Raw genomic sequence first — 23,246 nt, 5'->3', positions numbered from 1 at the left:
GTACTCAAGGTGTTAGCAGAATACCAAACAATAGCAGTCGTGCACCTGACAGGATGATATCCGCTTCCTGAACACTATAAGTCAGTCGTTACCACATACAGTATAAATATTTGATAGTACTATGGTCATAAACCACTTGCATACTTAGAGAAACCCAAAAGACAGAAATTACAACATGAGGTAGAGGCACTTGTTGAAAGATGGAGAAAAAGGGAAGAAAACCCAAAACCATATGGAAAGGGATTTTTTATACAATTGTCTTTGCAATTTTGCCTCCAGTTGTCTATAATCCCGTTTCATTTTCTGCAGATATTTATGTTTCAGTAGTTATCTTGCAGGAAACCAATCTTTCTTCAGGATCCTACAACGGAGACAAAACTCCTGCATATTTGCTATGTGCTTATATGATCATTTATTCTGAGTTACAATTTCACTCTCAAGTCAGGCAAGCACAGAAAATGAGCAGCAAAGAAAGAAAAACTTCATAAGCAGAAGTGGTATGGAAAATTAGAAAGCATAAGAGATGTATATGATGATGGTATAAGCAAACAGAAAACACATCAAAGCTAATTGATAATGTTTGTTAATTTAAGAATTACTCTGAATATGAAAAACAAAACACTTGGCTATCACGTATTCATATTAGTAATGAAATCTTCAAATAGATTAAACAAGTATAAGTGGTTAATCTACTTTTACAAAGATGCAAAATATTTCGATGTATTTTAACATGAAAACCATTATGGTATAGAAGAATTCTGTCTCCATACACCACATACACTATAACAAAACCTGTTCTACCTTTTTGTTTGTTTTTCTTTCTTTCTTTTTTGGAAATTCATACGGGGGAAAAAAAAAAAAAACAACAAAAAAACCAAACAAAACACCAAACTATGAAGTTACCAGCCAGATAAATGCAGGGAGAGTTAGACAGAGAGCTATTGTGATATGGCAGCCTTTTCAGTATTAAAGTTTTAGCCATTTAAAAGTTAATTTATGTTTACTCTGTTAAACACATCAATTGCTGTCATTCTGTTCCTAGTTAAATATAATAGTTTTTTTGTCATTGATAAGGGCCTTTTCAGAGAGGAAAAATAGCAAGGTTATTTTCTTTCCAGACAGGCAACAATGGGGAAAAACTACCTAAAGTAACATTTCCTCTGTTAACTGTTCCAAGTAGGAGTCTTAAATAAAAGAATAAACTTCTTTATAGAAAAGACAATAATTAGTTACAATTATTTTAAAATAAAATCATAGAATCATAGAATATTTGGGGTTGGAAGAGACCTTTAAAGATCATCTAGTCCAAGCCCCATGTCTTCCAGGTCTTTTCTATTAGAAAATACTATTGAGCACAGACTATCATGATATCTGTTTCAGAATTTCTGAGGAAATGTCGATGTTCAAGTCAAGAGCTCCAAACTGATATACAAACACCTGAAGAAGTACTTGATATTAACAAGGATTCAACATGGTCTTCCATAGCATCCCTGTATCCAAGCTGGGATGTTACAGTTTAGATGGGTAGACTACGCCACAGGTAAAAATTAGCTAGGATTGTCTAGTGCAACAGGCAGCGGTTAACAGTTCACCATCCACCCAGAGACTGTTTGCAAGAGGAGTTCCTTCAGAGTCTACTCTGGGACCTATCCTGTTTAATATTTTTATCAGCGACCTGGACAAGGAGATGGAATGAGCCATCATCAAGCTTGCAGATGACGGCAAACTGTGGGATGCAATCAATAGACTCGAGAGTATGGCTGCCATTCCAGGAGGACTGATTGCCAGCCTCTGGGAAGACAAAGGGCATGGGCAAAAAAGAATCTCATGAAATTCAACAAGATCAAAAGCAAACTGCTGTACTTCATTCAGACTAATCCACTGCAGTAGTAAATGCTACAGTCTGACCGGCCGTGCTAAAATGGACATGGGAGTCATATTGAACAGAAGATGCCCTTAGTTGCCTTCATGTCTTCTCAGCAATGAAGGCGAGCAGCATATGGAGCTATAGCAACAGCAAGTGAGGCAGCAGAACAAGGGAAAGAGATTATTCTCCTTTACTTGACACTTGTTAGATCACACCTGGCATACTGCATCCCATTCTGGACCTACATACACCATTGATAGATCTGAGCAAGTCCAGCAGAGGACCATCAAGATGGTCGGGAGGTTGGAGCACACACACTGTGCAAGAGATTGAGGAAATTGGCTTGGTCGAGGAGGAACCTAACAGCACTTTTCAATGCCTGTGAGCAGGTTATGAAAAAGACTGAGCCAGGCTCCTTACTGAGGTGCACAATGGCAAAAACAAAAGACAATGGTCAAAAATTGAAACAGGACGTTCCAGATGGACTAGGGGCATAGGAAAACAGGAACCACATTAAAAAAACAAACAAACAAACAAACAAAAACCACAAAACAAAAAACCAACAACAACACTGTAAGGATAATTAAACATTGGAACAGGCTACCCAGAGAAGTTGTGGAATTTCCTTCCTTGGAGGTTTTCAAGACCTGAGTGCATAAAGCCTACAGTAGGATGGTCTTTCTTCATAGCTGACATTCCTTTGAGGAACAGGCTGGGCTAGATATCTTCCTCAAGTCACTTCCAACCTGAATGGTTCTAAGATTCTAAGACAATAGGATGACTTTTGCAGAGAGTATACATACAAGATATACTCCTGAAACATTAAGCTCTCTATGCATTTTTCATGCATATTTGAGTACCAAGACTTCTGCTTTTTTCATGCTCAGAATTTAGTTGCCATGGTAACATGTTCTGACTTGGAGGCTCTCTCCAGTGGTATTGCGATTTCTATAGACTAAAAGCAGCTACTACCCTTTTTTCAAAGGCTCATGTATTTACTCTCTCTGATACAAATATATTCAATGGCACATTCATGCCTCTGAACTTAAAAGATGCTTACTTTAATTCCTAATTATTCATTTAGAATCCATATCCACAGGTCTAATCACTCAGTTTCTGGGGGTAGAGCAATTCTGCAGTCATGGTGAACAGCCAGCCTTAAGAAAATGCTCTTGGAAATTTTTTCTGTTAGGTGGGAGGGTGAGATCAAGGGAGTTTTCAAGCAAGCAAACAGCAGGAAAACAGGCAATGAATACAGTTCAATCAGTTGTGGAAGACATTCTGTTCAAAAAAAGCTCTTGCTTTCATTAAGATGAAATATTAAGACTTTTTGCTCTAATCTATGTTTATATGTAATTTGATTTCTGTACCAGTCACAGATTTCCTGGTGCTAAATAAAGAGACCATTGTCACCATCTTTAGCATTGCACAGTACAGGACATGTTCTAGACCCTTTCCAAAGCTGTAGCTGCCACATAGTGAAACCTTGCTTCCCCACTCCCAGGGGCATCTTTCCCTTGTCTGCCTCTGATCTGCAACAGACACGGCTGCAACTCAAAACACTTGTTCTTCTAGGCGGAACACGAAAAGGAGATGACATAGTGCTAGCATTTCTGTCTCTAGGCAATGCAGGTAGTCTCCTCTGTCAGAAGATAGCCTAGATGATGTTGTTTATTACTGTTGTTTCTTAAGGCAAGCTATTCATCTTGTTTGTACTAGCAGGAAAGCTGACACTCTGACCCTATATCTGTACAATGCAATACCACATAAATCGCTAAATCCCTATTAAATTATGTAATGTTTGGCGTTTTTTTTAATTTGCTCTACACGCTTGCCTGTTATACAATTATAATTTCAGTCTAGTTCACCTAACACACTATTTAATAATGAGACGTATTAAAAATCTTCTGCTCAAGAATAAACACTAGCATAGTATTTAATATAGGAAAGTCAGGTTTTTGCACTGACTTGAAAAGATGGTATGATTCACTAATTGCAAGACAGCAGAAAATGGTAAGATAGGAAGACAGAGACTAAGAACCGAGAACTATGCATTTTAGTTAATATATTCTTCTCTTACTCCTTCAGGTGGCCAAAGCTTCTGCTGCTACTTAAATTTAAGTTTAAAGTGGCATGAAAATGATGTAATTAAATTTTCAATTACTTCTTTTAAGAAATCTGAGTACTGTGTCTTCCTGGTTTTCTACCCGAGACGCAATACTTAACATTAAAAACACCAAACTCAAAAGCATAAAACATTGAGCGTGGAAAGCTGCCAACTATACTTATTCAACTCATTTCGCTCAGTGAGAACAATGCTGGACTTGCATTATCCATAACATCTATAGCGTGTACACAGACAAAACAGTACTTCTGTTAGGTTAGAGATTTGCCTGGATGTCTGATTTTAAACTTTATCTTCAAAGTTTTATAACCATGAAAACAATGCCACAAGCCAAAACCAAAACGCACAAAACAGAAATTGGCAGTTATAAAAGAGCTTTCAAGTCTCACTTGCTCATCAGTCAGTTTGAGGAGGCAGCTCTAACAGGCGGACAGCACGGAGCTAGTTCCTAGCAATATGTACCTGTGCGTAGTCTCTGTTGCGAGTCAGTACCTCACCTGGGGTTTCAACCTTTGCTCAGTGGCACTCTAACTTCAGAAACCTCTTTTTTTTTTTTCCATTGTCACAAAGAATACAAACTAAGTCCCTGACAACACATTCTAAATTTACAAAGAACAGGAAGCCATTAAGACAAGGTTTTGTGATTTTATGAAACAAAAGAACCATTTACAGTCAGAAAATCTGAAGTCGTCAAGAATATTTTTGTCTTCACCTGCGGACAATCCCACTCTCCAATTGATTTCCAGAGTGTCTACATTAGCCAGAAGTTTGTTCTTCATACATATACAGACATTCACTGCAGAAATTGCAGAACTTCAATCCAGATCTAAACACATTCATCAATCCAACACGTTAAAGCAATATTCAGTTTACTGTACCCTTATTAGACACCCCATGTTCAAGTAAGAACTAGTACTAATTGTATAGTGAAAAGGAAACCTGGCTGACTTGAGATGATTGCTTTCTTCAATAAATGTTTGTTTTCACAATGAGGTGGAATATGAGGAACTGCACCTACTTTGACAACAAGTGAGGCTGCAATTAAATTCCTCTTTTAATATAGTATATACCTTTAATCTTACAATTTGACTATTACTATTATTACGGCTCTGAAATGTAATATTTTCTGGAATTGCACTGCTGTATCTCGACATATAATTCACACATGTCCATTATACTGAAGTAAGAAGCCAAATGACAACTACTGAACTAGTCCCCTAATTACCATCATTTCCAAATGTCATAGATTCTGAAGAAAATAACTGTGCTCAGCAAAAGTTTCACTGTTGACCTTAGTTTAGAGAAAAATAAACCCTCTTACCGTATTGATCCAATCATGTAGGGCTGTGCAAGCTGTACTACAATAGCTCCACTCCCAAGCTGATGGCACGTGTACCCAGAATCCCAATCATAGTTTTTTGTGTCTCCATTCAACAAGGCATTGCGACTGCGACTTACACCCTCAATCACACTGGCACAGTCTGCAATTGTTGCAACATTTTCAGTGGGAACTGTGAATTAAAACACAAAGATGACAGACATACAGTCAGAAAACAGTTCAGATACCAATGGTCTTTATTTCTGGCAAAGAATTGGGAAAAAGAAGAAAAAAAGGATGAAAGTATGATCAACAGAAGGAAATTTAACTCTTATTTAACATGAACTATGAAGCAGAATCAAGTGGTACAGATAATTTTTATAGCATTGACCCTGGAATAGCTTGGTAAATTAACAGATAGATTTCTGTCTTGGTGATATGAAAGCACTCTTTTAACACAACTGGGAAAAAATTCTTGTCCAGTAAAACGTTTGAAATTTTCAAACAGTTTCTTCCTGTTTTCATGATGACACCCCCCCCCCCCCCCCGAAAAAAGAAGAAAAAAAAAAAAAAAAAGGAAAAAAAGGGGGGGGCGGGGAGAAATAAGTAGGAGATAGTTTAAAGCACTGATGTAGACTGTGGGAAGTCAGGACTCAAAGTCTTTGAAACCAGGGCTTGAAGTCTCACAGCTCAGGAGACTCTTCTCAACACATACCTGTTGGTACTTCTGACAGTATCTCTGACTGCGATTAGAAATTGCACCCCAGAATTTAGAAAATGAAAATGCTTTTTAATACTTACAAAATCCTTCAATACAAGTATTGGAGTACAAGAGGGAAGGAGACACCGGTAGGTTTGCCACACAAATGGAACAGCAAGTGCAGAAGTATTTCTCATTCAGTCAAGAGTCATAAAAACAGTATGACTGAATGCCACAAAAAAGAAATTATAACATCCCAACAGCAGAAGAAAAAAATCTACTTAGAACCCATCCTCTTGAAAAAAGGAAGGCCAAAACACAGGATAATGTTTTTCCTCTAGGACATAGTGATGGAATTATACAGAACTCCCCCCCCCCCATTAATTTCATCACAGACCTTTGCTGGATAATTTTTTTTTCTATCCTATATGCAGCCATAAAAAATGCCAGCATGCAGTAGCCTTCTAGGCCAAAGAAAGTCAAAGGTATTACTGAAGAATATCAAATTTGCCTTCTTTCATTCACCTTATATGCAGTTATTTGAATATTACAGGGAAAATGAGCAAATTAGGGAACTAAAAGAATTTTCAAATTAGTAAAAGCATCCCTGGGAGAACTATGACAAGAGGAAAGGAGTTTCAGTTAAAAAAATGTAGGATTACAATTCTAATTGCACAGGCCAGTGCTAACTGCTACCTTGTGCTGCAACATCTGTAATGAACTCTCTCCTCTACAACCCCTCTTGCAATTAGTGTACATATCCAACAATGTGGTCCATGTGTCAGCACCATCCAGCTTCAGTTCTTCCTTCTCCCCGGTACATCTAACACTGAATGCTCTAGCCTGGAAACTGCTGTTATAAACCGAATTAGATAAAGGATAACGCAACCCTTTACTAGTCATTTTTAGAAGCAGGGGAACATTACATACTCGGCAATAAAAAAGTGTAGTAGGGAGTTATTCTTCTTTAGCAAAGGACGTAACTTTAGTGTTGGTTTCTAGAAAACTTTCCAGGGAGAGGAATGCTCTTGTACTTAGTCCTGCTCAATCTGATTTAAATCCAACACCAAGTAGTTTCCCCCTTCCTTTCAAATCAAACAGAATTCATAGTGTAGTTAGAGCTTGACATAATTTCAGTAATTTCATCAAAGATCAAAGCAGCTCCTCTGGGAGCATGCTGTAAGAAGGAGGTGTATTTTCTTGTGCACAGAGTACTTTTCCAGCACTGTTTTACAAATGCTTCAACACTTATTTTTGGAATTACCTATTATTTCCCTTTGTTAACATTTAATCAAGTATGGTATTTTCTTTCTGTTTGTAATTCAGAGGGAATCCCAAGCTTTTTGAACATCACCTTCCAGCAAGATGACAGACGAACATTTTAAAAAAAAAAAAAAAAAAAAAAGGCAAGCTATTTAAGATGCCCTAGTGAGGTCCAGCACTTTTCTAAAAAGCTCAGTTTTTAGCTAACCTCCTCAACTATTCAAACATATATGTCTCTCTCTATTCTCTTTCTCAATCAGAAAATTAATACTAACAAGGGTGAAAAATGATGCCCTCTGAACATGCAAAAATTAAGGTTGCCTGTTGAGCCTTTGTTTTTTTGGGAAAATGTTAAAAGCACCAATTGTTTTACCTAAATGATAATAAAAATTCTTCCAGCACAGGCTGTATTAAAAAAAAAAGCTAATATTTTGTGTGTCAACTCTGATGAAGGACAACTGATCTGTGTGGTAATGCAATTTAAAAGAGAGAGGAAGAAATAAGGTACCAAAAATTATCTGAATGACAATGATCAATTTAACAAAATTTCCAAATCCACAATATCTCACACCAAATATTTTTGAAAATCAGAGAAAGAACAACAACCAACCAAAACAAGAATGGCACAAAAATATTAGAAATACAGAAGACGTACAACCAATGCTATTTGAATTTTCATGAGAAAACAAATGATGTATAGTACAGATGCAAATGTAACATCTTAAGCCCACTGCACACTGCTAACTTAATTACATACTTTTAATAGTTGTCTGTAAAATATGTATGTAAAATACTACAACATCTGAAAATGGCTGAAATATAGCTATGTGGAATTTCAGAGCTAATTATGAGTCTTCAGCACCCAAAAAAAGAAATCATTTTCAACGAAGAGCTAGGATTCCGTGTTTTAAGTGTGCTAGTGGTGTCAGGAGCATGATCTTAAGAAAATCACCAACCAACCAAAACACCATAAAACACACAGGGGAAAAATAAAGTGCAAGCTCGTTGCCAAGTAATAATCCAAGGCAGTGGAAAGGCAACGGTTTCTGAAAAACCTACTGCACTATCAAATGTATGATCATCTCTGCGCATAAAAAAATTACTAAACCCATCATATTGTTATTCTAGAAACCTCTTGATTCCCTATTACTGAAAAGAGATATTCAGAAATTCCCAGATTCTTATGAGGGAGCAGGTGGTAGACAGTAGAAGTACCTCATTGGGAACAATCTGAATAAAGCGAAGACTAACAATGCAAACTAAGAGTTCTGGCATCAAAATAAAATTTGCCTTGGCTTCCTTTTCTTCCCCTCTTCCCTGGCAGAGTAAGGGAACTTGTTTGAGTATCCATTTTATATAGGCATTAAAGCATCTTCTGTATATTACTGCTTTTTGTAGGAAGAGGAAGCTACTGAAATCTAGGTTAAAAAAACAAGGAAAAGATGAAGTGTCAAAATCAGTGCTCATGTTGAGGCTCTATGGCATATTCCAGACACCCTCTGAGCTATGTAAGGCATTAATTGAACACAGTACAGCTCAGTTCATCCAATATTTTACCTGCATGCCCTGTGAGCATCGTCCTGCTCCTTCACACATTTAGATTTCTGCACTAATCTGTGACCTCCTAAGAAGATGTTACCCTGGTTAGTCAAACTCCTTAACAACTGCACAGAAACTGTCTTAGTATGTTTTTAATATAATTCTGTGGTCTTCCCTACAACGGTTAATTAGAAAGTGATTCTGACTAATTGCAGTGTGCAGGAGGTGCCATACTGTTCCTTCTCTCTAGGGGGGGGGTCTGCCACTCCCTATTTTGAATGTTCATTATCATCCTTTATATCCGCTTGGTAAATTTATTAAAAATACCATCTGGTGGGGACTCTGCTCTGTGCTGTATTTTCAAGTCTTCTGGTTCTCTTCCTTTTTCCCATTAGAATTTCTGCTTCAATTTAGGGCACTTGTTTACAAAAACATACAGCCAAAACCAACAGTCTTGTTTCTATTTTTGTTTCTTTTTTTTTAATCCACCAGCTATCCAGCTTTTACAATAACCAATGTTGTAAGAGAAAACAAAAGAGGGGATTACAAATACAGAAATTCTTTGTTTCCACTGTTCACACAGCAGTTTTGCTCTGACAAATCTGATTCGTTTTTATGGAACAAAAAAGATGTGCATTAACAAAGCATACACATTCTGTAAGCAAACAAAAGGAGAAGATGATTGAGGTTACAGGACAGCAGCATCAAAACATTTATTAAAACTTATTTTCTTGTCTCCTGGTCTTATGCTGCAGTACGGAGCGATGAACAGCTTGGCAGTATATTTAATTCTAGTAATAGTGTCTTTATAAAGGATTGTAATTTTCAAGGCATGGCCTAAAGGCCACCTGTATTGGCTATATTTAAAGATAAGACAGATATGTTATTCAACTGTCCTTAGAGAACCCCCAGGAGAAAAATGTACCAGGAGTGTGCGGTAGCCTCAGTCATATGTATTTATCACTCCTTGGGCTTTTTTTTTTCCTTTACTTGATTTTCCATAGGATTTTTTTTCCCCTGTAGCACCCAGAAAAAAATTAACACAGCCATTGTTAACTGGCTTCCATATCTGAGCGTAAAGCACTTCCTTTCATCTCCCACTCTGCACAGGTCGGATTTCGCTTTCTGTCCATCCACTGTAACTTCACTGCAATCAGTTGGCTAATGTGGGGGAAAATAAGTGACAGAAAATCCTCAAATAACTCTTTGCAGCACAGGAAGGAACAGAATGGAGCAGGGTCCTGCACCAGCTCACAAAAACAGCCATTAATGAACCTTAATTCAATTACTAAAGTAAACATACAGAGAGACAGCAGATCTACTAACTAGTCTTATTTTACAGAAAAGCAGTAATTTAAAGCAATATGGACAGTTGAATATATTTATACTGCACTCTAGGCAACAGTCAGTCAAAGGTTCTCAGCCAAAGTGTCATCACTGCAACATGACTGTTCATTTTACTGAATTCTCTTAAGACACTTATAAAACCATCACTTTGTGAAGAAACCATAAACAAGAACTTATACTAGAAGAAATAAATTTTTGTTTTAGTTAACTCAAAGAAGTGATTTTTCTCTCATACTGACAGCTGTTAAATACTCAGCTTTCAATCTCTCTGTTTTTAATGGTAAAATTGCATTCCTTCTCCACCTGAACATCTACTGAACTGACAAAAGTTTCCTCACTAGAAAGTGACAGTCAGAAAAAAAGCTGAGAGCAAAGACACAAAAATAGAATTAGGGATGTCACTATTATTGCAGGGTTTGATTTTATTCTATTAAATAATTAAAAGGACATTGGGCATTTTGCTTTCATTATTTTCCACATGCCAAAAGATTTGTAAAGTCTAATCTTTATTCAGTATATGAATTAGCACTTTTTAGTCACAAAGTCCCGTCTCCCCTTCCACATATTTCTTCTTATTTTCTTGAGCTGAAATTTGCTGATGACATTGCTACATTTCATTTGAATCTTCAATCAAGAAATCAATCAAGAACTCAAGAAATATCAACTTCAAACAAATATCAACAGCATTTCCACCTGTTTCAACGAAAAGCTTTCTGCAAGCCTTATTTAGTTAGAGAAGAAAACCCCACTCATGTCCCGCTGTCAGGTTGGGTTACAATAACTTCAGAGAAGGATGATTTTTCAGTTGATATCTGCTAGAGCTCATGATTTCTGATCCAATAGATTAGAACAAAAGCATTCAAGTCATTAGAACTGGCCATACTTCTAATTGCCAACCACTTGGCTGGCTACAGGGCTCTTTCATTACACATTCTGCCTGAAGAAGGCTGTCAGAAATAGCAGTTGTTTCAGAAGAGCCCTAGGAAGTATGCACCCTTCGTTGCAGCACTGGAAATAGGAAGGAAAAAAAAAAAAAAAAAAAAGTAACTGGAACCATACGAACAGATCTCTGTTGAAGAATGGGTAGCAGTAACTAAACCGAGCATGTGGCTGTCCTTTCCTGTAGAAAGAGGAAAAAAAAAATTCCCTGCAGTATTTAGATCATCTTCAAATTTTCATAGTTTCCTAAGGCTATGCTTGCAGCAGAGCTGACTGACATTGCTGGGTAAACCTGCATGGTGTTGAAAGAAGGCTAACCTTTAAAAACGAGAAGAAACAAAATATGATAGCTTTGTGTGGAGTCAACATTAAACTTGACACAAAAATAGCATCTCTCACTGCTTGGAGAGAAATAGAGCAATCTTTTACAAAGCTGAACCACACACCAGGAAACTGATATGACTGGTTTCTCTCTGTTATACATTTAATTTTTTTTTTTTTAATAACTGCCAGTGAGTAAAAGACAAGTGAATGATTATTTATCCATTTCATTTTTTCCCTTTTAAAACAAGTTCTCCTAAGGCATTGAACGGCACACAAATGAAGGTTCACAATGATTCATAAGTACTGAACAGCATTCCCCAGAGGGTGACCAAGGACATTCCAGTGTTTTATATCCATCGCCTCCTCTTCAGTCATTATTCACTGTTCTCCCTTTCTTGTGCAACGTACAAGTTACAAGATAGTCTGATAGACTGAGACAGGCTACAGATAAACACAACTTCATAGAAAAGCCTTCCACATTGCACTCCCTATGACCTTAACCAGGCTCAAAATAAGGCAGTAGGCTGGTCAAACCCACATGCCTGCATAGTCCTTGACTGCCCCTCAGCACTGAGTAGTGATTAAAGGACTAAGCGAGGTTATCAATTTTTTCCCTTTGAGGCAGAAAAGAGGAATTGCTTTCTATATTTAGGTGGGAAAAAACCCTCAAAACCAAAAGAGGCATTGCATAGAAGCGGCCCCTTACCCGCTGTTGCAGCTTCTTGCCAGCAGGCAGATTAGAAGCTTTTACAAAACATCCCATCACACTGGGTACCGCTTCCACCTCCAAAGGAGTGCATCTCTTGCTTGTAAATATTTTCTTTTGGTTTGGATTTTAGCTTAAATATTAATGACTAAAGACCATTCAAAATTTCAGAAGTGGAAGTTCATTAAAAGCAAACACTACGCTTTTGAGATTTAAAAAATATTTACATCTTTGTTAATGAAACAGTTATGTCAATCTTGTGATTCTAATACGTAGAACTGTTAACTTACGCATTTAGAGATAATATTACACCAAAAAGAAAATTACATCTCAAGCCTAACGTCTGCGTTAGGGAATAATTTCATATGATTGAATTAATTTCTGTCACTTACCTCATTTCACAAGACAACAAAGTGTAAACTAACACTAAAACACCAAACAGTGCTAGAAAGAGCACTTCCAGCTCCTTTTACTTCAAAACTGCTACTCAGCTACCAATGGGTCATGTCAGTACCGCATCCAGGATTGTATAAAGTAACTGTATAAATCATCTTCCATATTAACTTTTAACTGTAATATGTCAAGTTAATAAATTGTCATGAAAACCTTGTACGCAAAAACACAGCAACATAAAATTGCTGTTATCATGAAACAGTGCTTCATTTTTATTATTTGTTTACCAGCCTTCTAATCTTCACTTTACAGTGACAGCCATTACATAGATACTACGCATCAGTAGTAATAAATCTGATAAATTACCCTCTTTGTATACACAGCTTTCTGATCAAGTTGAATAGGTTTCACAAAAATTAAATAAATAATTACTCTTAAATCTCCACATAAGATCTCTAAATAAATACCTCAGTGGCCTTATTACTTTGGAGTGAGATTTCAAATGACAAACTTTGCATATTATCTTCAGTGTTGTTTTGGTAGAAGTAAGGGTCACAAAGTCTTTCTGAAAGAACCATGTGGCCTTCAAGGACTGACCACATTTCATTTTCTTAACAAAACAGGCTATAGAAACAGCAGCTGTGTTTGCTCTAACCTAATTTAATACCATATTTAATGCCATACTGCATAAACAATGAATGCAATAGTATTACCTAATACTGCTTTTCAAGGGTTGAGGATGAAAGCATCTACACTCAGTCAAGCTTAAAAGCAACCTACTCTGATTACTGCACTTTTGTGTATTTTGTGGAGCTTCCCTAACTGCTCTGGGTTCACTTTACCTTATCCAGTCACTGCAGAAATAAAAACAAACATTACAAATCCTCATTAGAGCAGTAAAATAAATCTGTGCCAACGACCCCATTGGCAGTCACACAGATTTTTTACCTAAGTGGAACTGGGACAGTCTGCTTGATCAAGGGAGCCAGATAACATTCTACCTTACACTAACCATCACAGGAATGTAGAACAAAGCACTAAATGGATATAAGGACATTTTGCTGGATCAAAGCTGTTGAGAGTATTTTTGAATAGGTAACGTTGATGGCCATCAATTCTGGTGGAACAGCCTTTGTGCCCCTGTTCCATTTCACAACAGGACTGCCCTCAACTAGTCCCAAAATCTTTCCATTTGTCCCTTTCTCACCATAAAATCTGCACAGTCATGTATCCAACTGTTGCTGCCTCATTTACAATGTGGAAGTTGATCCACATCCCTCTTTCAATTAACTACTCACTCAATTCTTACTCTTTAATTTTCTATTAATTGTATTGACTACCATCCTTTCAATATAAAAAGCTCTACAGGCCTCTCTTTGCTTATTGTAGATCACTTCAAATGAATTACACATACAACAGCTTGATTTACGCACACTGAACGACAGCATAGTTCCACTGATCACCATGAACAACAAAGGATACTTACTATTACATAGTCCAAACCCTACTTACCTGTAAGATTCTGTAACTACCAAAAAAAATTTCATAAACAGATAAATTTTAATAAAGCCATATGAAGTCTCCATCCCCTAGATTATCTTTGAAATTCATGAAATGCTGAAACAGTTCAAATAGTTTGTCTCACCAAAATGCTCACTAAACCACAAAATATCATAGATTATCTGAAAGACAAGTCAATTACGGTACAAATACACTTCCACATACATACATGGATTCCCTACCTTGCCTACTGTTATCACCAAACAATCTTTGAGTTAACACAGAGAAGAAAAAAAAAAAAAAAAAAAAAAAGAACTCAAATAACATATTTGCTTTCCTAAATTAAGTATTTGTTAAATAAGACAGATAATCTTAAATCAAATATATATAGATATATGCTTCACTTATTTGCACACAGTAACTCTGATTTTGTATGAAGTTTTTAAAAGTTCATATCTGGCAGTGCTAAATATGAAATGTAGCTCAAAGGTTTTATCAAACTTGAAATACTTTGTTTCTCCCCTAACTAGCTTACTGAAGGTTGATGTTTTCTTTAAACACTGCTCTTCCTCACTGCTTATTCTATTTTCTTGTCGATAGCAATGGCAATACTACTTGCAAACACCCTAAAACAAAGGGAAAACTTTCTATTTACATTATGGGACAGCTTGTACACTTCGGGGCTATATAACATAAAAATTAGTAAAGTGTGATTTGTTAGGCTACTCATTCTATGCTTCTGAAAAAATGTCATAGAATTACACAGCAAACCTTGTGAGATCAGGTGGAATCATGTGACGCCTTTGCATAATGCATAGGGAACGGGCTGAAAGAGTTTGGTCCCAGTTTTTCACAGCTAAATATTATAGTTTTCTCAGGAAAAAAAATTAAAAGATATGTCTTACTAAAATCTACCCTCTCATTCTTTTTTGAAAACTGTTTTCCATTCGGTCTACTGTAGGTGCACACTTAAAATGTAAATATATGTTTAAAACCAGCATGAACTCTGAGAATTTTGCTGAAATTCTCAATTTCATGCCAGAAGTAACAAACTGTGGGAAATCCCACCTAGACAACTACTAAAAGGTGCACAAAACCCCTCCCAATGAATTTCAGGATCTCACTTGCGTGAGTTTATATGGAAGAAAGCACAGAAATCACCCTGTTTGGACTATTAAAAAAAAAAATCCATATTAAATCTTATTTTGACACAGTTTATCATTCAGTACTGTTGTTCTGTTGGGGATTTCTACCTTAGGTAAAGCAGTACTATGTAGAGCTACTTAAATCAGTATTATATGAGCCGTCCAGAGCTCCAGAGGTAATAGAGCTCCATCAGGGTGGCGTTCTGAGAATAAGGGTAGCCAATATAACGTTCTGCCATGGCTAAGCGTGTCTATGACTCTTTAGGGGAAAATCAACATGAGAGTTTACTTTTCGTAGTTGAAACTAGGCTGTATAAGAGGCCCTAAATGCCCAAATCCATCTTCACTGCAATAAATAGCTCTGGTTACTCCATCCTCATTACAGAATTCAGGCTAACCTAGCGGGAGGCAAGAGCAACCATACTATGACATGCAAAGAAAAATTGGATTAGCAGCACAGAGTGACTCGATTACCAGTGGCTTCGTCAGCAGCGGTGGATTTAATTTGAACTTTAGCATTCCTGCAGCATCACTAATTCATCCACAGAACTGGAATTTCAAAGAAGTTGCAAGGACTAGCCAACTAATTCTATGCTTACAGCATCATTTAACTCAAGTTAAGAGACTTCTGTGTGGAAACAGAAGTAGAGTAAGAGTGCAATGATGGCCAGTGTTAAAAGGCAAGCATTTGCAACAGTTCATGTAAAAGGAAAGCAGTTTTCTCTCTTACCTATCAGACCTTTCTCAAGAGTAAAGGTTTTGTTCGTGAACATGCATTCAAACGCCACAATATGGAAAACTTTGTTCACTGTGTTGTGGGTCCCAACGATTCGAATATACCTATGGGGGGGGGGAAAAAAAAGGTAAGTAGCACAAGTTAAGCATGACGAAATTCTATGGAATAAAACATAAATGATTCAGTTGGACTATATTGTGCAGACCCATAAGAACTGAGTAACTGTTTAAAAAAAATAAGAAAATGAGTAAAAAGAGTATAAACTTCACAGCAAACTTGCATCTACTCAGGATGCTGGCTCCAGTACAATTTAAGGAAAAAAAAAAAAAAATTAAAGAGCTGTGAAATCTATTAAAAGTTTTTCTGGACTAATTTGCCAAGAAAAGCAAAATGAGGGACCTTCTGGTTCAGAAATGGTCTTTTAGTGCAAATGTGTGCTCATGGAGGCTTTACATAATAATAATAAAAAAATCCCTTTACCAACTACTTTTCACCACAATGAAAGATTTCATACAGCCAGGACAAACCCAACAAATCAGTGAGGCTTCTCTACAGAAGCCAAAAATTAATTCCATTTTAATATGACTGTTTCTAATTCTAACACTGGATATACAGGATACCAATGTCTTTGTTGGTGTATCTTTTATTAATAATAAAAAAAAAAAAAAATCTGAACAGTCAAATATTATGAAACAAAGCTACCTCTGGGTTTCACTCCTGGTTGTATAACTTATACTTTTAGACTCTAAGTGAAAATCAAATAGAGCTGCTCTTGAACACTGTAACCTATTCACCTTCTGTATTACCCTGGAGGCTTCACCTTCTATAAACAGCCATTAACCTTGAATCAGTCCAATTCCCACATTTTCTGAAGAGATCCAACAGTTCTTATGATAAATTTTGAAAAATCCTAAATGGAATATTGTACACCATCTCAATAAACGTTGAACAAGCAACACAGAAAACCACCTAAAACAAATACCACTACCCCACAAAATGGGTCATCCACACTGCAGAAGGCTTTGTGTTAAATGAACTCATTTCAACTAAGAATGGATGAATCTTAGGCACTATACACAGGTTTCAGTCCTGAGATTGGTTTTTTTTTTTTGAACAGCAAAAAAACCTCATAGCTATTTACCATATTAATTTTCAACCTCCTCCTATACTTCCAAGACTTGAGTGCCTTATGAAAGAGCTCTTATAAGCAAGCCTCAATGACTGTTATTACTGATATTTGTTTGTCTTTACCATACACAGAAAAAAATCTTCCAGAAAAATAATTTTAAAAAATCCACCTATTATATCCAAATGACTGCAAGAGACAAAGTTACTTGAATATCATGACATCATTAAAATTGCCAAAGATTTTGACCTCTGCTCCTTTTAGCTTATATAATAGTTTTCTTTAAAAAAAAATTTTGATTAAAATTACAAAACTGAAATACAATATGCTCAAAATTTCACTTTAAAATATTTTAATTATCATGACTTGAAACAAAAAAGAATGATATGCTATCCCCTAATTAATATTAACTCACAGATCAATTAATTATCACAGTAGGAAACTTCCTGCAAGTTATTCTATGTAAAAAAAGTAGAAGTTGCAAAACTGGCGAAAATATTTATTTTCCATAAAGAAGGTGAACTTGTCGTTTAAGAGTAAAGCAGAACTTAGCCCTCACTATATAATTGTGACAAGTGCTTGCAAAGAGCATTGCAGGAATCTTGGTTGACACTCAGGGAAAGAGCAGTTCTTTCCCTAGACTTGCCCATGTGAACCAGTCAGTTGCTGCAAGGTGACAGATGAAATGCCACATTTTGGGATTCACATTATGAAGGCAAATCCGTATCAGCCTCAGTTTTTCTTAACATGCCAAGGATAATTTGCAGTGCTTTTCCAAGTGACGCAGAGTCAGGCACAACCATAGCAAAAGCACAGTAGACACACAGGAGCAAGACCTCAAGGTTTCTACTCACAAAGCTGACCTTCTACAAAACTGACACCAAAGATCCACTGAAAAGATTATAATCAAATTATTCAGGGGACTAACAGTTTGCTGCTCCGAGAAAGTTAACCTGAAACTTGAAAGATACTTTCAGTTTTAGGAGGTCTGGTAGACATCTTCATCTAAGGGTATGCCTCCTCCTTGCAGTCACACAGATGCATTTGATCTAGTCTTTTCAGATTATTTTCTTTTTGTCAACTCACAAGCACAGTATGAACCCTAAATACACAGGCAATGACAAGGATCCCACAACAGTAAATGTTCTCCTTCTATCCAGCATCAGAAGCGCAGAATTCGACTAAACACGGGAACAACCTTGGAACATTTATAAGTGCACGCAGAGGCTGGCTTGCCATAGAGACTCCCTCATCTCTCTCAGGCAAGAAAGGTATTGATTGAGTTGTGCTGCTTGGACAAAGCACGCTCTAGGCTAACAAACAGAGCATTGCTCATGGAGATACTCTGACACACTTCAGTTACACTTCCTGCTTTAAAGAGCTCAGAGAATAAACAAAGTAACAATATTAATAGGAACACAAGAAACCGCTTCATAATTAGCTTTAAAAGCTAATTTATTTAGATTTTTTGTGTTATGAAACTGTAACACTAGAGCAAACTTCTTGATTGGTTTTGGCTTTTTTGTTTTGGGCTTTTGGGGGGGGGGGTTGTCTTTTTTTTGTTGGGTTTTTTTAATATATCAAGAGGGTGAAAGACACACAAGACTTGAATAGCTTGCCATGGGAAAAGTATCTTTATCGTACTGCACACTTAGGTTAAATAACATATCACTCACTGGTTAGCAAAGTTCTCTGCCAACAGGTAGAAAGCAACAAAGCTTATTGTTGTATGCTAAATAGCCCTTCAGTTATTTTGAACAATAGGTGACAATGTTTCACATTGCTGGAAAGCTGAAATTTTGTGGCAATGTAAAACAAAATCCCATCCATTAAAATAATCATGTACACATTAATCTTCTAAAGTATATTATTTCAATGTTGTAATGTTATTGCAAGGTAGAATGTAATGATACGACAAAACCCATCCTTTCTCCCCAATGTAATACATCTATTTTATTGTTTCCTCACGTCTCTCAAGGTGAATGATCAGCATGATTTCCTGCCTGAATCTTGCATTCTTCTACTTGGTGGAAATTAAAATAATATAATCTTCAAAATTACTTTAAACACCCTAACTTCTAAAATCACATTCTCAGATTTTGCATAAAAACTGTAGCTTATTATTCTACTTGATGCAAGATACTAAAGCCGCCATAGCCTGAGACTGTAAAGATAATCTTCCTTCAAATAAGGCACAATTTATTAGAAATGCCCAGTACCTCTGCATAAACAAGCTGTATCTGAATTTTGAATATCACCAATGAAGAGCAATATTGAAGGTACACGACCTGATTCAGAAGAGTCAGATGAAGACATTGTAAATACTGAAGTTGCATGCCCTAATGAGAAGAACACTAAAGAACAGGTTGAAAAGAAAGAGCTGGCTCAGAAATATGATAGTGAGGAAAAACTGCAATGTGGACAACTTCAGTATGAGCAATGAAGTCTTATTTCAAAGCATACAGATTTCAGAAATCTAAAATGCCTATTATAGCTCGTGACATGCTTGAAAATTTGTACATTTTCCTAAGCAGTTTTCTGCCAGATGGAAACGCAACTGAGTCATGATTAAAAATAAAAGTACCCTTCAGGCAATCAGACTATGTGTACCATCTCATCATTTTCCTGGAGCGACTTATTAGCTGGAATATAAGAGTACAGGTAACAAAACTAATATGAACAATTTTTCAGCACATGCAACTTGGACAAATGCTTAAAATGCATGGAACGTGTTTTATGTTATCACTGAGTTTTTAAAACATACTGTAGTGGTTTTAGCTGGGATAGAGTTAAATTTCTTCATAGTAGCTAGTATGGGGGTATGTTTTGCATTTGTGCTGAAAGAAGTGTTGATGACACAGGGATGTTTTCATTATTGCTGAGCAGTGCTTGCACAGCTTCAAGGCCTTTCCTGCTTCTCACCCCACCCCACCAGTGAGCAGGCTGGGGGGGCACAAGAAGCTGGGAGGAGACACAGCTGGGACAGCTGACCCCAACTGACCAAAGGGCTATTCCGTACCAGGAAGGGGGGACGTTCAGAGTTACGGCATTTGTCTTCCCAAGTAACCATTACGTGTGATGGAGCCCTGCTTTCCCAGGGATGGCCAAACACTGCCTGCTGATGGGAAGCGGTGAATTCCTTGTTTTGCTCTGCTTGCGCACACAGCTTTTGCTTTACCTATTAAATGGTCTTTATCTCAACCCACAAGTTTTTGCACTTTTACCCTTCCGATTCTCCCTCCTGTCCCGCTGTGGGGGAGTGAGCGAGTGGCTGTGTGGGGCTGAGCTGCCCACCGGGGTTAGCCCACCACACCACGATACTGCTTTTGGCTCTGAATGGCAGTGCAGCAACAGGTAAGGCTCTCCGACTTTGCTAACGGGCCTAAGGTACAGACAACTGAGAATTAAGCACCATAAAAATCTAAGAGCCTTCTGGTTCCCACAAACAAATCTATATCAAGTGGCAAGAGTATCATATCGGGAGATAATTAGGTAACATCGACAGAGATGAGATCAGCGAGCAGGCTCTGTGTACAACTGTCTACAGAAAGCTAGGAAGAAAGCGCTCAGACCAGATGTATCTCTGAAAGCCTATCCTCTCCATCGAGTGTAGGGAGATCCTTCTGTGAACCTGGACTCCAAAGCTGGGACCCTTTTCTGAGGAACTGCTGTGAACACTGGTGCCAAGTACCTCTCTTTATATAATCATCTGTTCTTTAAGGCACTTGCTCAGAAAGAGACTGAAGTTCAACTCCTTTTTTTCATAGGGCTTCAAACCTAAGGAGAGGTCCTTGCCCACAGGGAGCCAGGCTAGACTGTAACACGGCCTGCTCTGCCGCTGTGCTACACATGGCAGACAAGGCGTGAGGCCACTTGGTGAATCAGAGAAAAGTATCCAACAGCTCCTCACTCAGGAACCACAGTTCACGCCCTATACATTGAAAAAGTTAAAGGTTGAACACCCTCCTCCCTCCAAAGGCTCTCGTTGTGAAATGACTATAAGACACCATCATATCAAAAGATGCCCAAGATTGCAGGAGTGAACAATTTCAGTAACCCTGTATCTTTCAGAGTCCAACTTTGGAAGTTTAACTGCCTTAACATTTGCTTTCTATTTACACATTTATACAAAAAATACATCCCGTAATAAAACAAATGAAACATGGTTAACTTAGTATTTTCTTTCTTGCAACTAAGGGAATAAGAAACAAGGAGTTGCGGGATTGGAAGTGCTGGAGTAACTTCTCCACTCTCTGTACCCTCTGTATGCTACAAACAACAAATCAACGCATATGGAAATAAGATAAAACCTATAACTGCATATTGAACATTTGATTTCATCTTGATTCTTTTAGATACTTAAGAATAAGGTCAAACTTCGCATAGTTTTGCAACTACTTTTCACCTGTTCAAGTAGCGAAAACAAATATGTTCACCTCTAAGATGAGTGGTATTCTCCCACCTCCAACACGACATGCTTGCAATTATTGTAGTCCTCTGAATTAGAAAAAACCAGAGGAAACAAGCTAAAGATTGTATTTTTAATAGATTACATTTCCTGAAATAGAATACAGGTATCCTTTATGCTGATTAAATAGACATAAATGCATATAGTAATTATTCTCAATAGCCACACAGAGACATTTTTCTACAAGTGTTCGGCAAGCATGCCATTAATTAAAAAGGACCACTGACCAGACTTACTTGTGTATGCTGAATTACAAGATAATTTAAAAGCTTTGATTACCACAAGGTGGAAGGGGGGAAAAACAGCAGAAAGCCCAAACCCTAAATGAAGAAAAAAAACTTCTGAGCACTTTGTTAGTGGGTGACACAAGCTTGGGCAAACCTGATTAAGCTGAGACATAGGAATGATGAAGAATTAACTGTATAATCAAAATCCTGGTGCCAAACTATGAATTTTAATTATATTGCTCACTGAGGAAGAGACATGGCAGACAAAAACGAGGAGGACAGACACTAGAAAAACTACAGGCAGTTTTTCCAGTGAAATTAGAAATTGTTCACTTTCCTGTCAGGAACAAAGCGGCTTTATACAACGCAAAGTTACCTATAAATCTTTGTGTGATAGGAGAGTAAAAGAACCACAATTCAAGGGCTAGACTAGCTCCTCTGTCAATGGACTTTAGACTCAGCTGATAGACTGGGGGGGAAACAAAAAGAACCCTGAATCATTTTTTAAAAAGAAAACCTTGATCATTTTGGGGGGTTTAAAAGTACTTCCCTGGCAGGTGAACAGGACTGCAGCGTGAGAATTTTGGCCCTTTAGAAGACATTTTATTTTGTTTTCTGGCTCTGTTTGAGAATAACTGATATTGATAGTACTTAAGTGCTGTAGGAGTTTCATCCACATGTCACAGTCATGCTACACTTGGCCCTGAGATTCCCACAGCAGGAATACTGGAAAAATTTGTATTCTTTTTTTTTTTCCCCCACTAACAAGAACATTCTTTTGACTAGAGGGAAACAGCATGTCCCACTGGATCTTGGTAGAATCTTAAACTACTAAAATTTGAAGGAACTACCTGGATTGATTAATTAGGCAGCCACATGACAATGCCCTCATCAATCCCCTATTTTTCCCAGAGCAATTCTTCACCTTTACACAAAACTGTGACTTGGGCAATCTGTTGCAACTACAAGTACTCACATTTCTGAACAACTACATTATGTTTTACTTCTGCTCTTTATATTTGTATAGCTGACACATTTAATTTGGGTAACAGCTGCTGCTGAAGATACCACTGATTCAGCTGTGGATACCCTGGAGGACTACTAATACCAAAGCTCAGCTGCCTGCATCGGAACAGTACTTAGGACATATGTGTCAAAGCATAAAAATATGCATACTCTAGGATCTGTTTTAATCCTTCATTATAATAACACCAGTAAGATACAGACAAACTCTGGAATATATTAAGCTCAGATTGCAATCCCATGAGAATATTGAGACAGAACACTAAGTAAAGAGAGGTAAAGGAAATTAACTGTTATTTTGCACTGATATCTACTCTAAATTACTATCAAAGCAACCCAGAACCGCAACGGCGAACTAAAATAAAGAACTAAATCCAATATGTACAAAACGAGCTCTTAAGAACTTGGCATTTCATTTTCCTTCATGGAGCATTTGGTATGAGACACCAGTGCTAGTCCCACATACTTCCTATCTCCTCTAACTGCTTAGAAACCGCTAA

At 37.2% G+C, this 23,246-nt stretch overlaps 1 protein-coding gene across 3 annotated transcripts in view; it reads right to left on the bottom strand.

Moving 5' to 3' along the window:
* Positions 1 to 23,246, bottom strand: part of BTBD9 (BTB domain containing 9) — a 133,907-nt gene that overhangs the window by 35,433 nt on the left and 75,228 nt on the right. For all 3 annotated transcript variants that reach the window (XM_082306121.1, XM_082306122.1, XM_082306123.1), the window contains exons 8-9: positions 15,897 to 16,006; positions 5,314 to 5,503 (exon numbers count right to left, since the gene is read on the bottom strand). In XM_082306121.1, coding sequence (XP_082162247.1) covers positions 5,314 to 5,503; positions 15,897 to 16,006 — 300 coding nt within the window. The remainder of the gene's footprint in view (positions 1 to 5,313; positions 5,504 to 15,896; positions 16,007 to 23,246) is intronic.

Source organism: Platalea leucorodia (assembly GCF_965183815.1).
Source record: "Platalea leucorodia genome assembly, chromosome: 3".
Lineage (NCBI taxonomy): Eukaryota > Metazoa > Chordata > Aves > Pelecaniformes > Threskiornithidae > Platalea > Platalea leucorodia.
The sequence above is the reverse complement of the archived record's forward strand: the minus strand, read 5'-3'. Positions and strand labels throughout refer to the sequence as shown.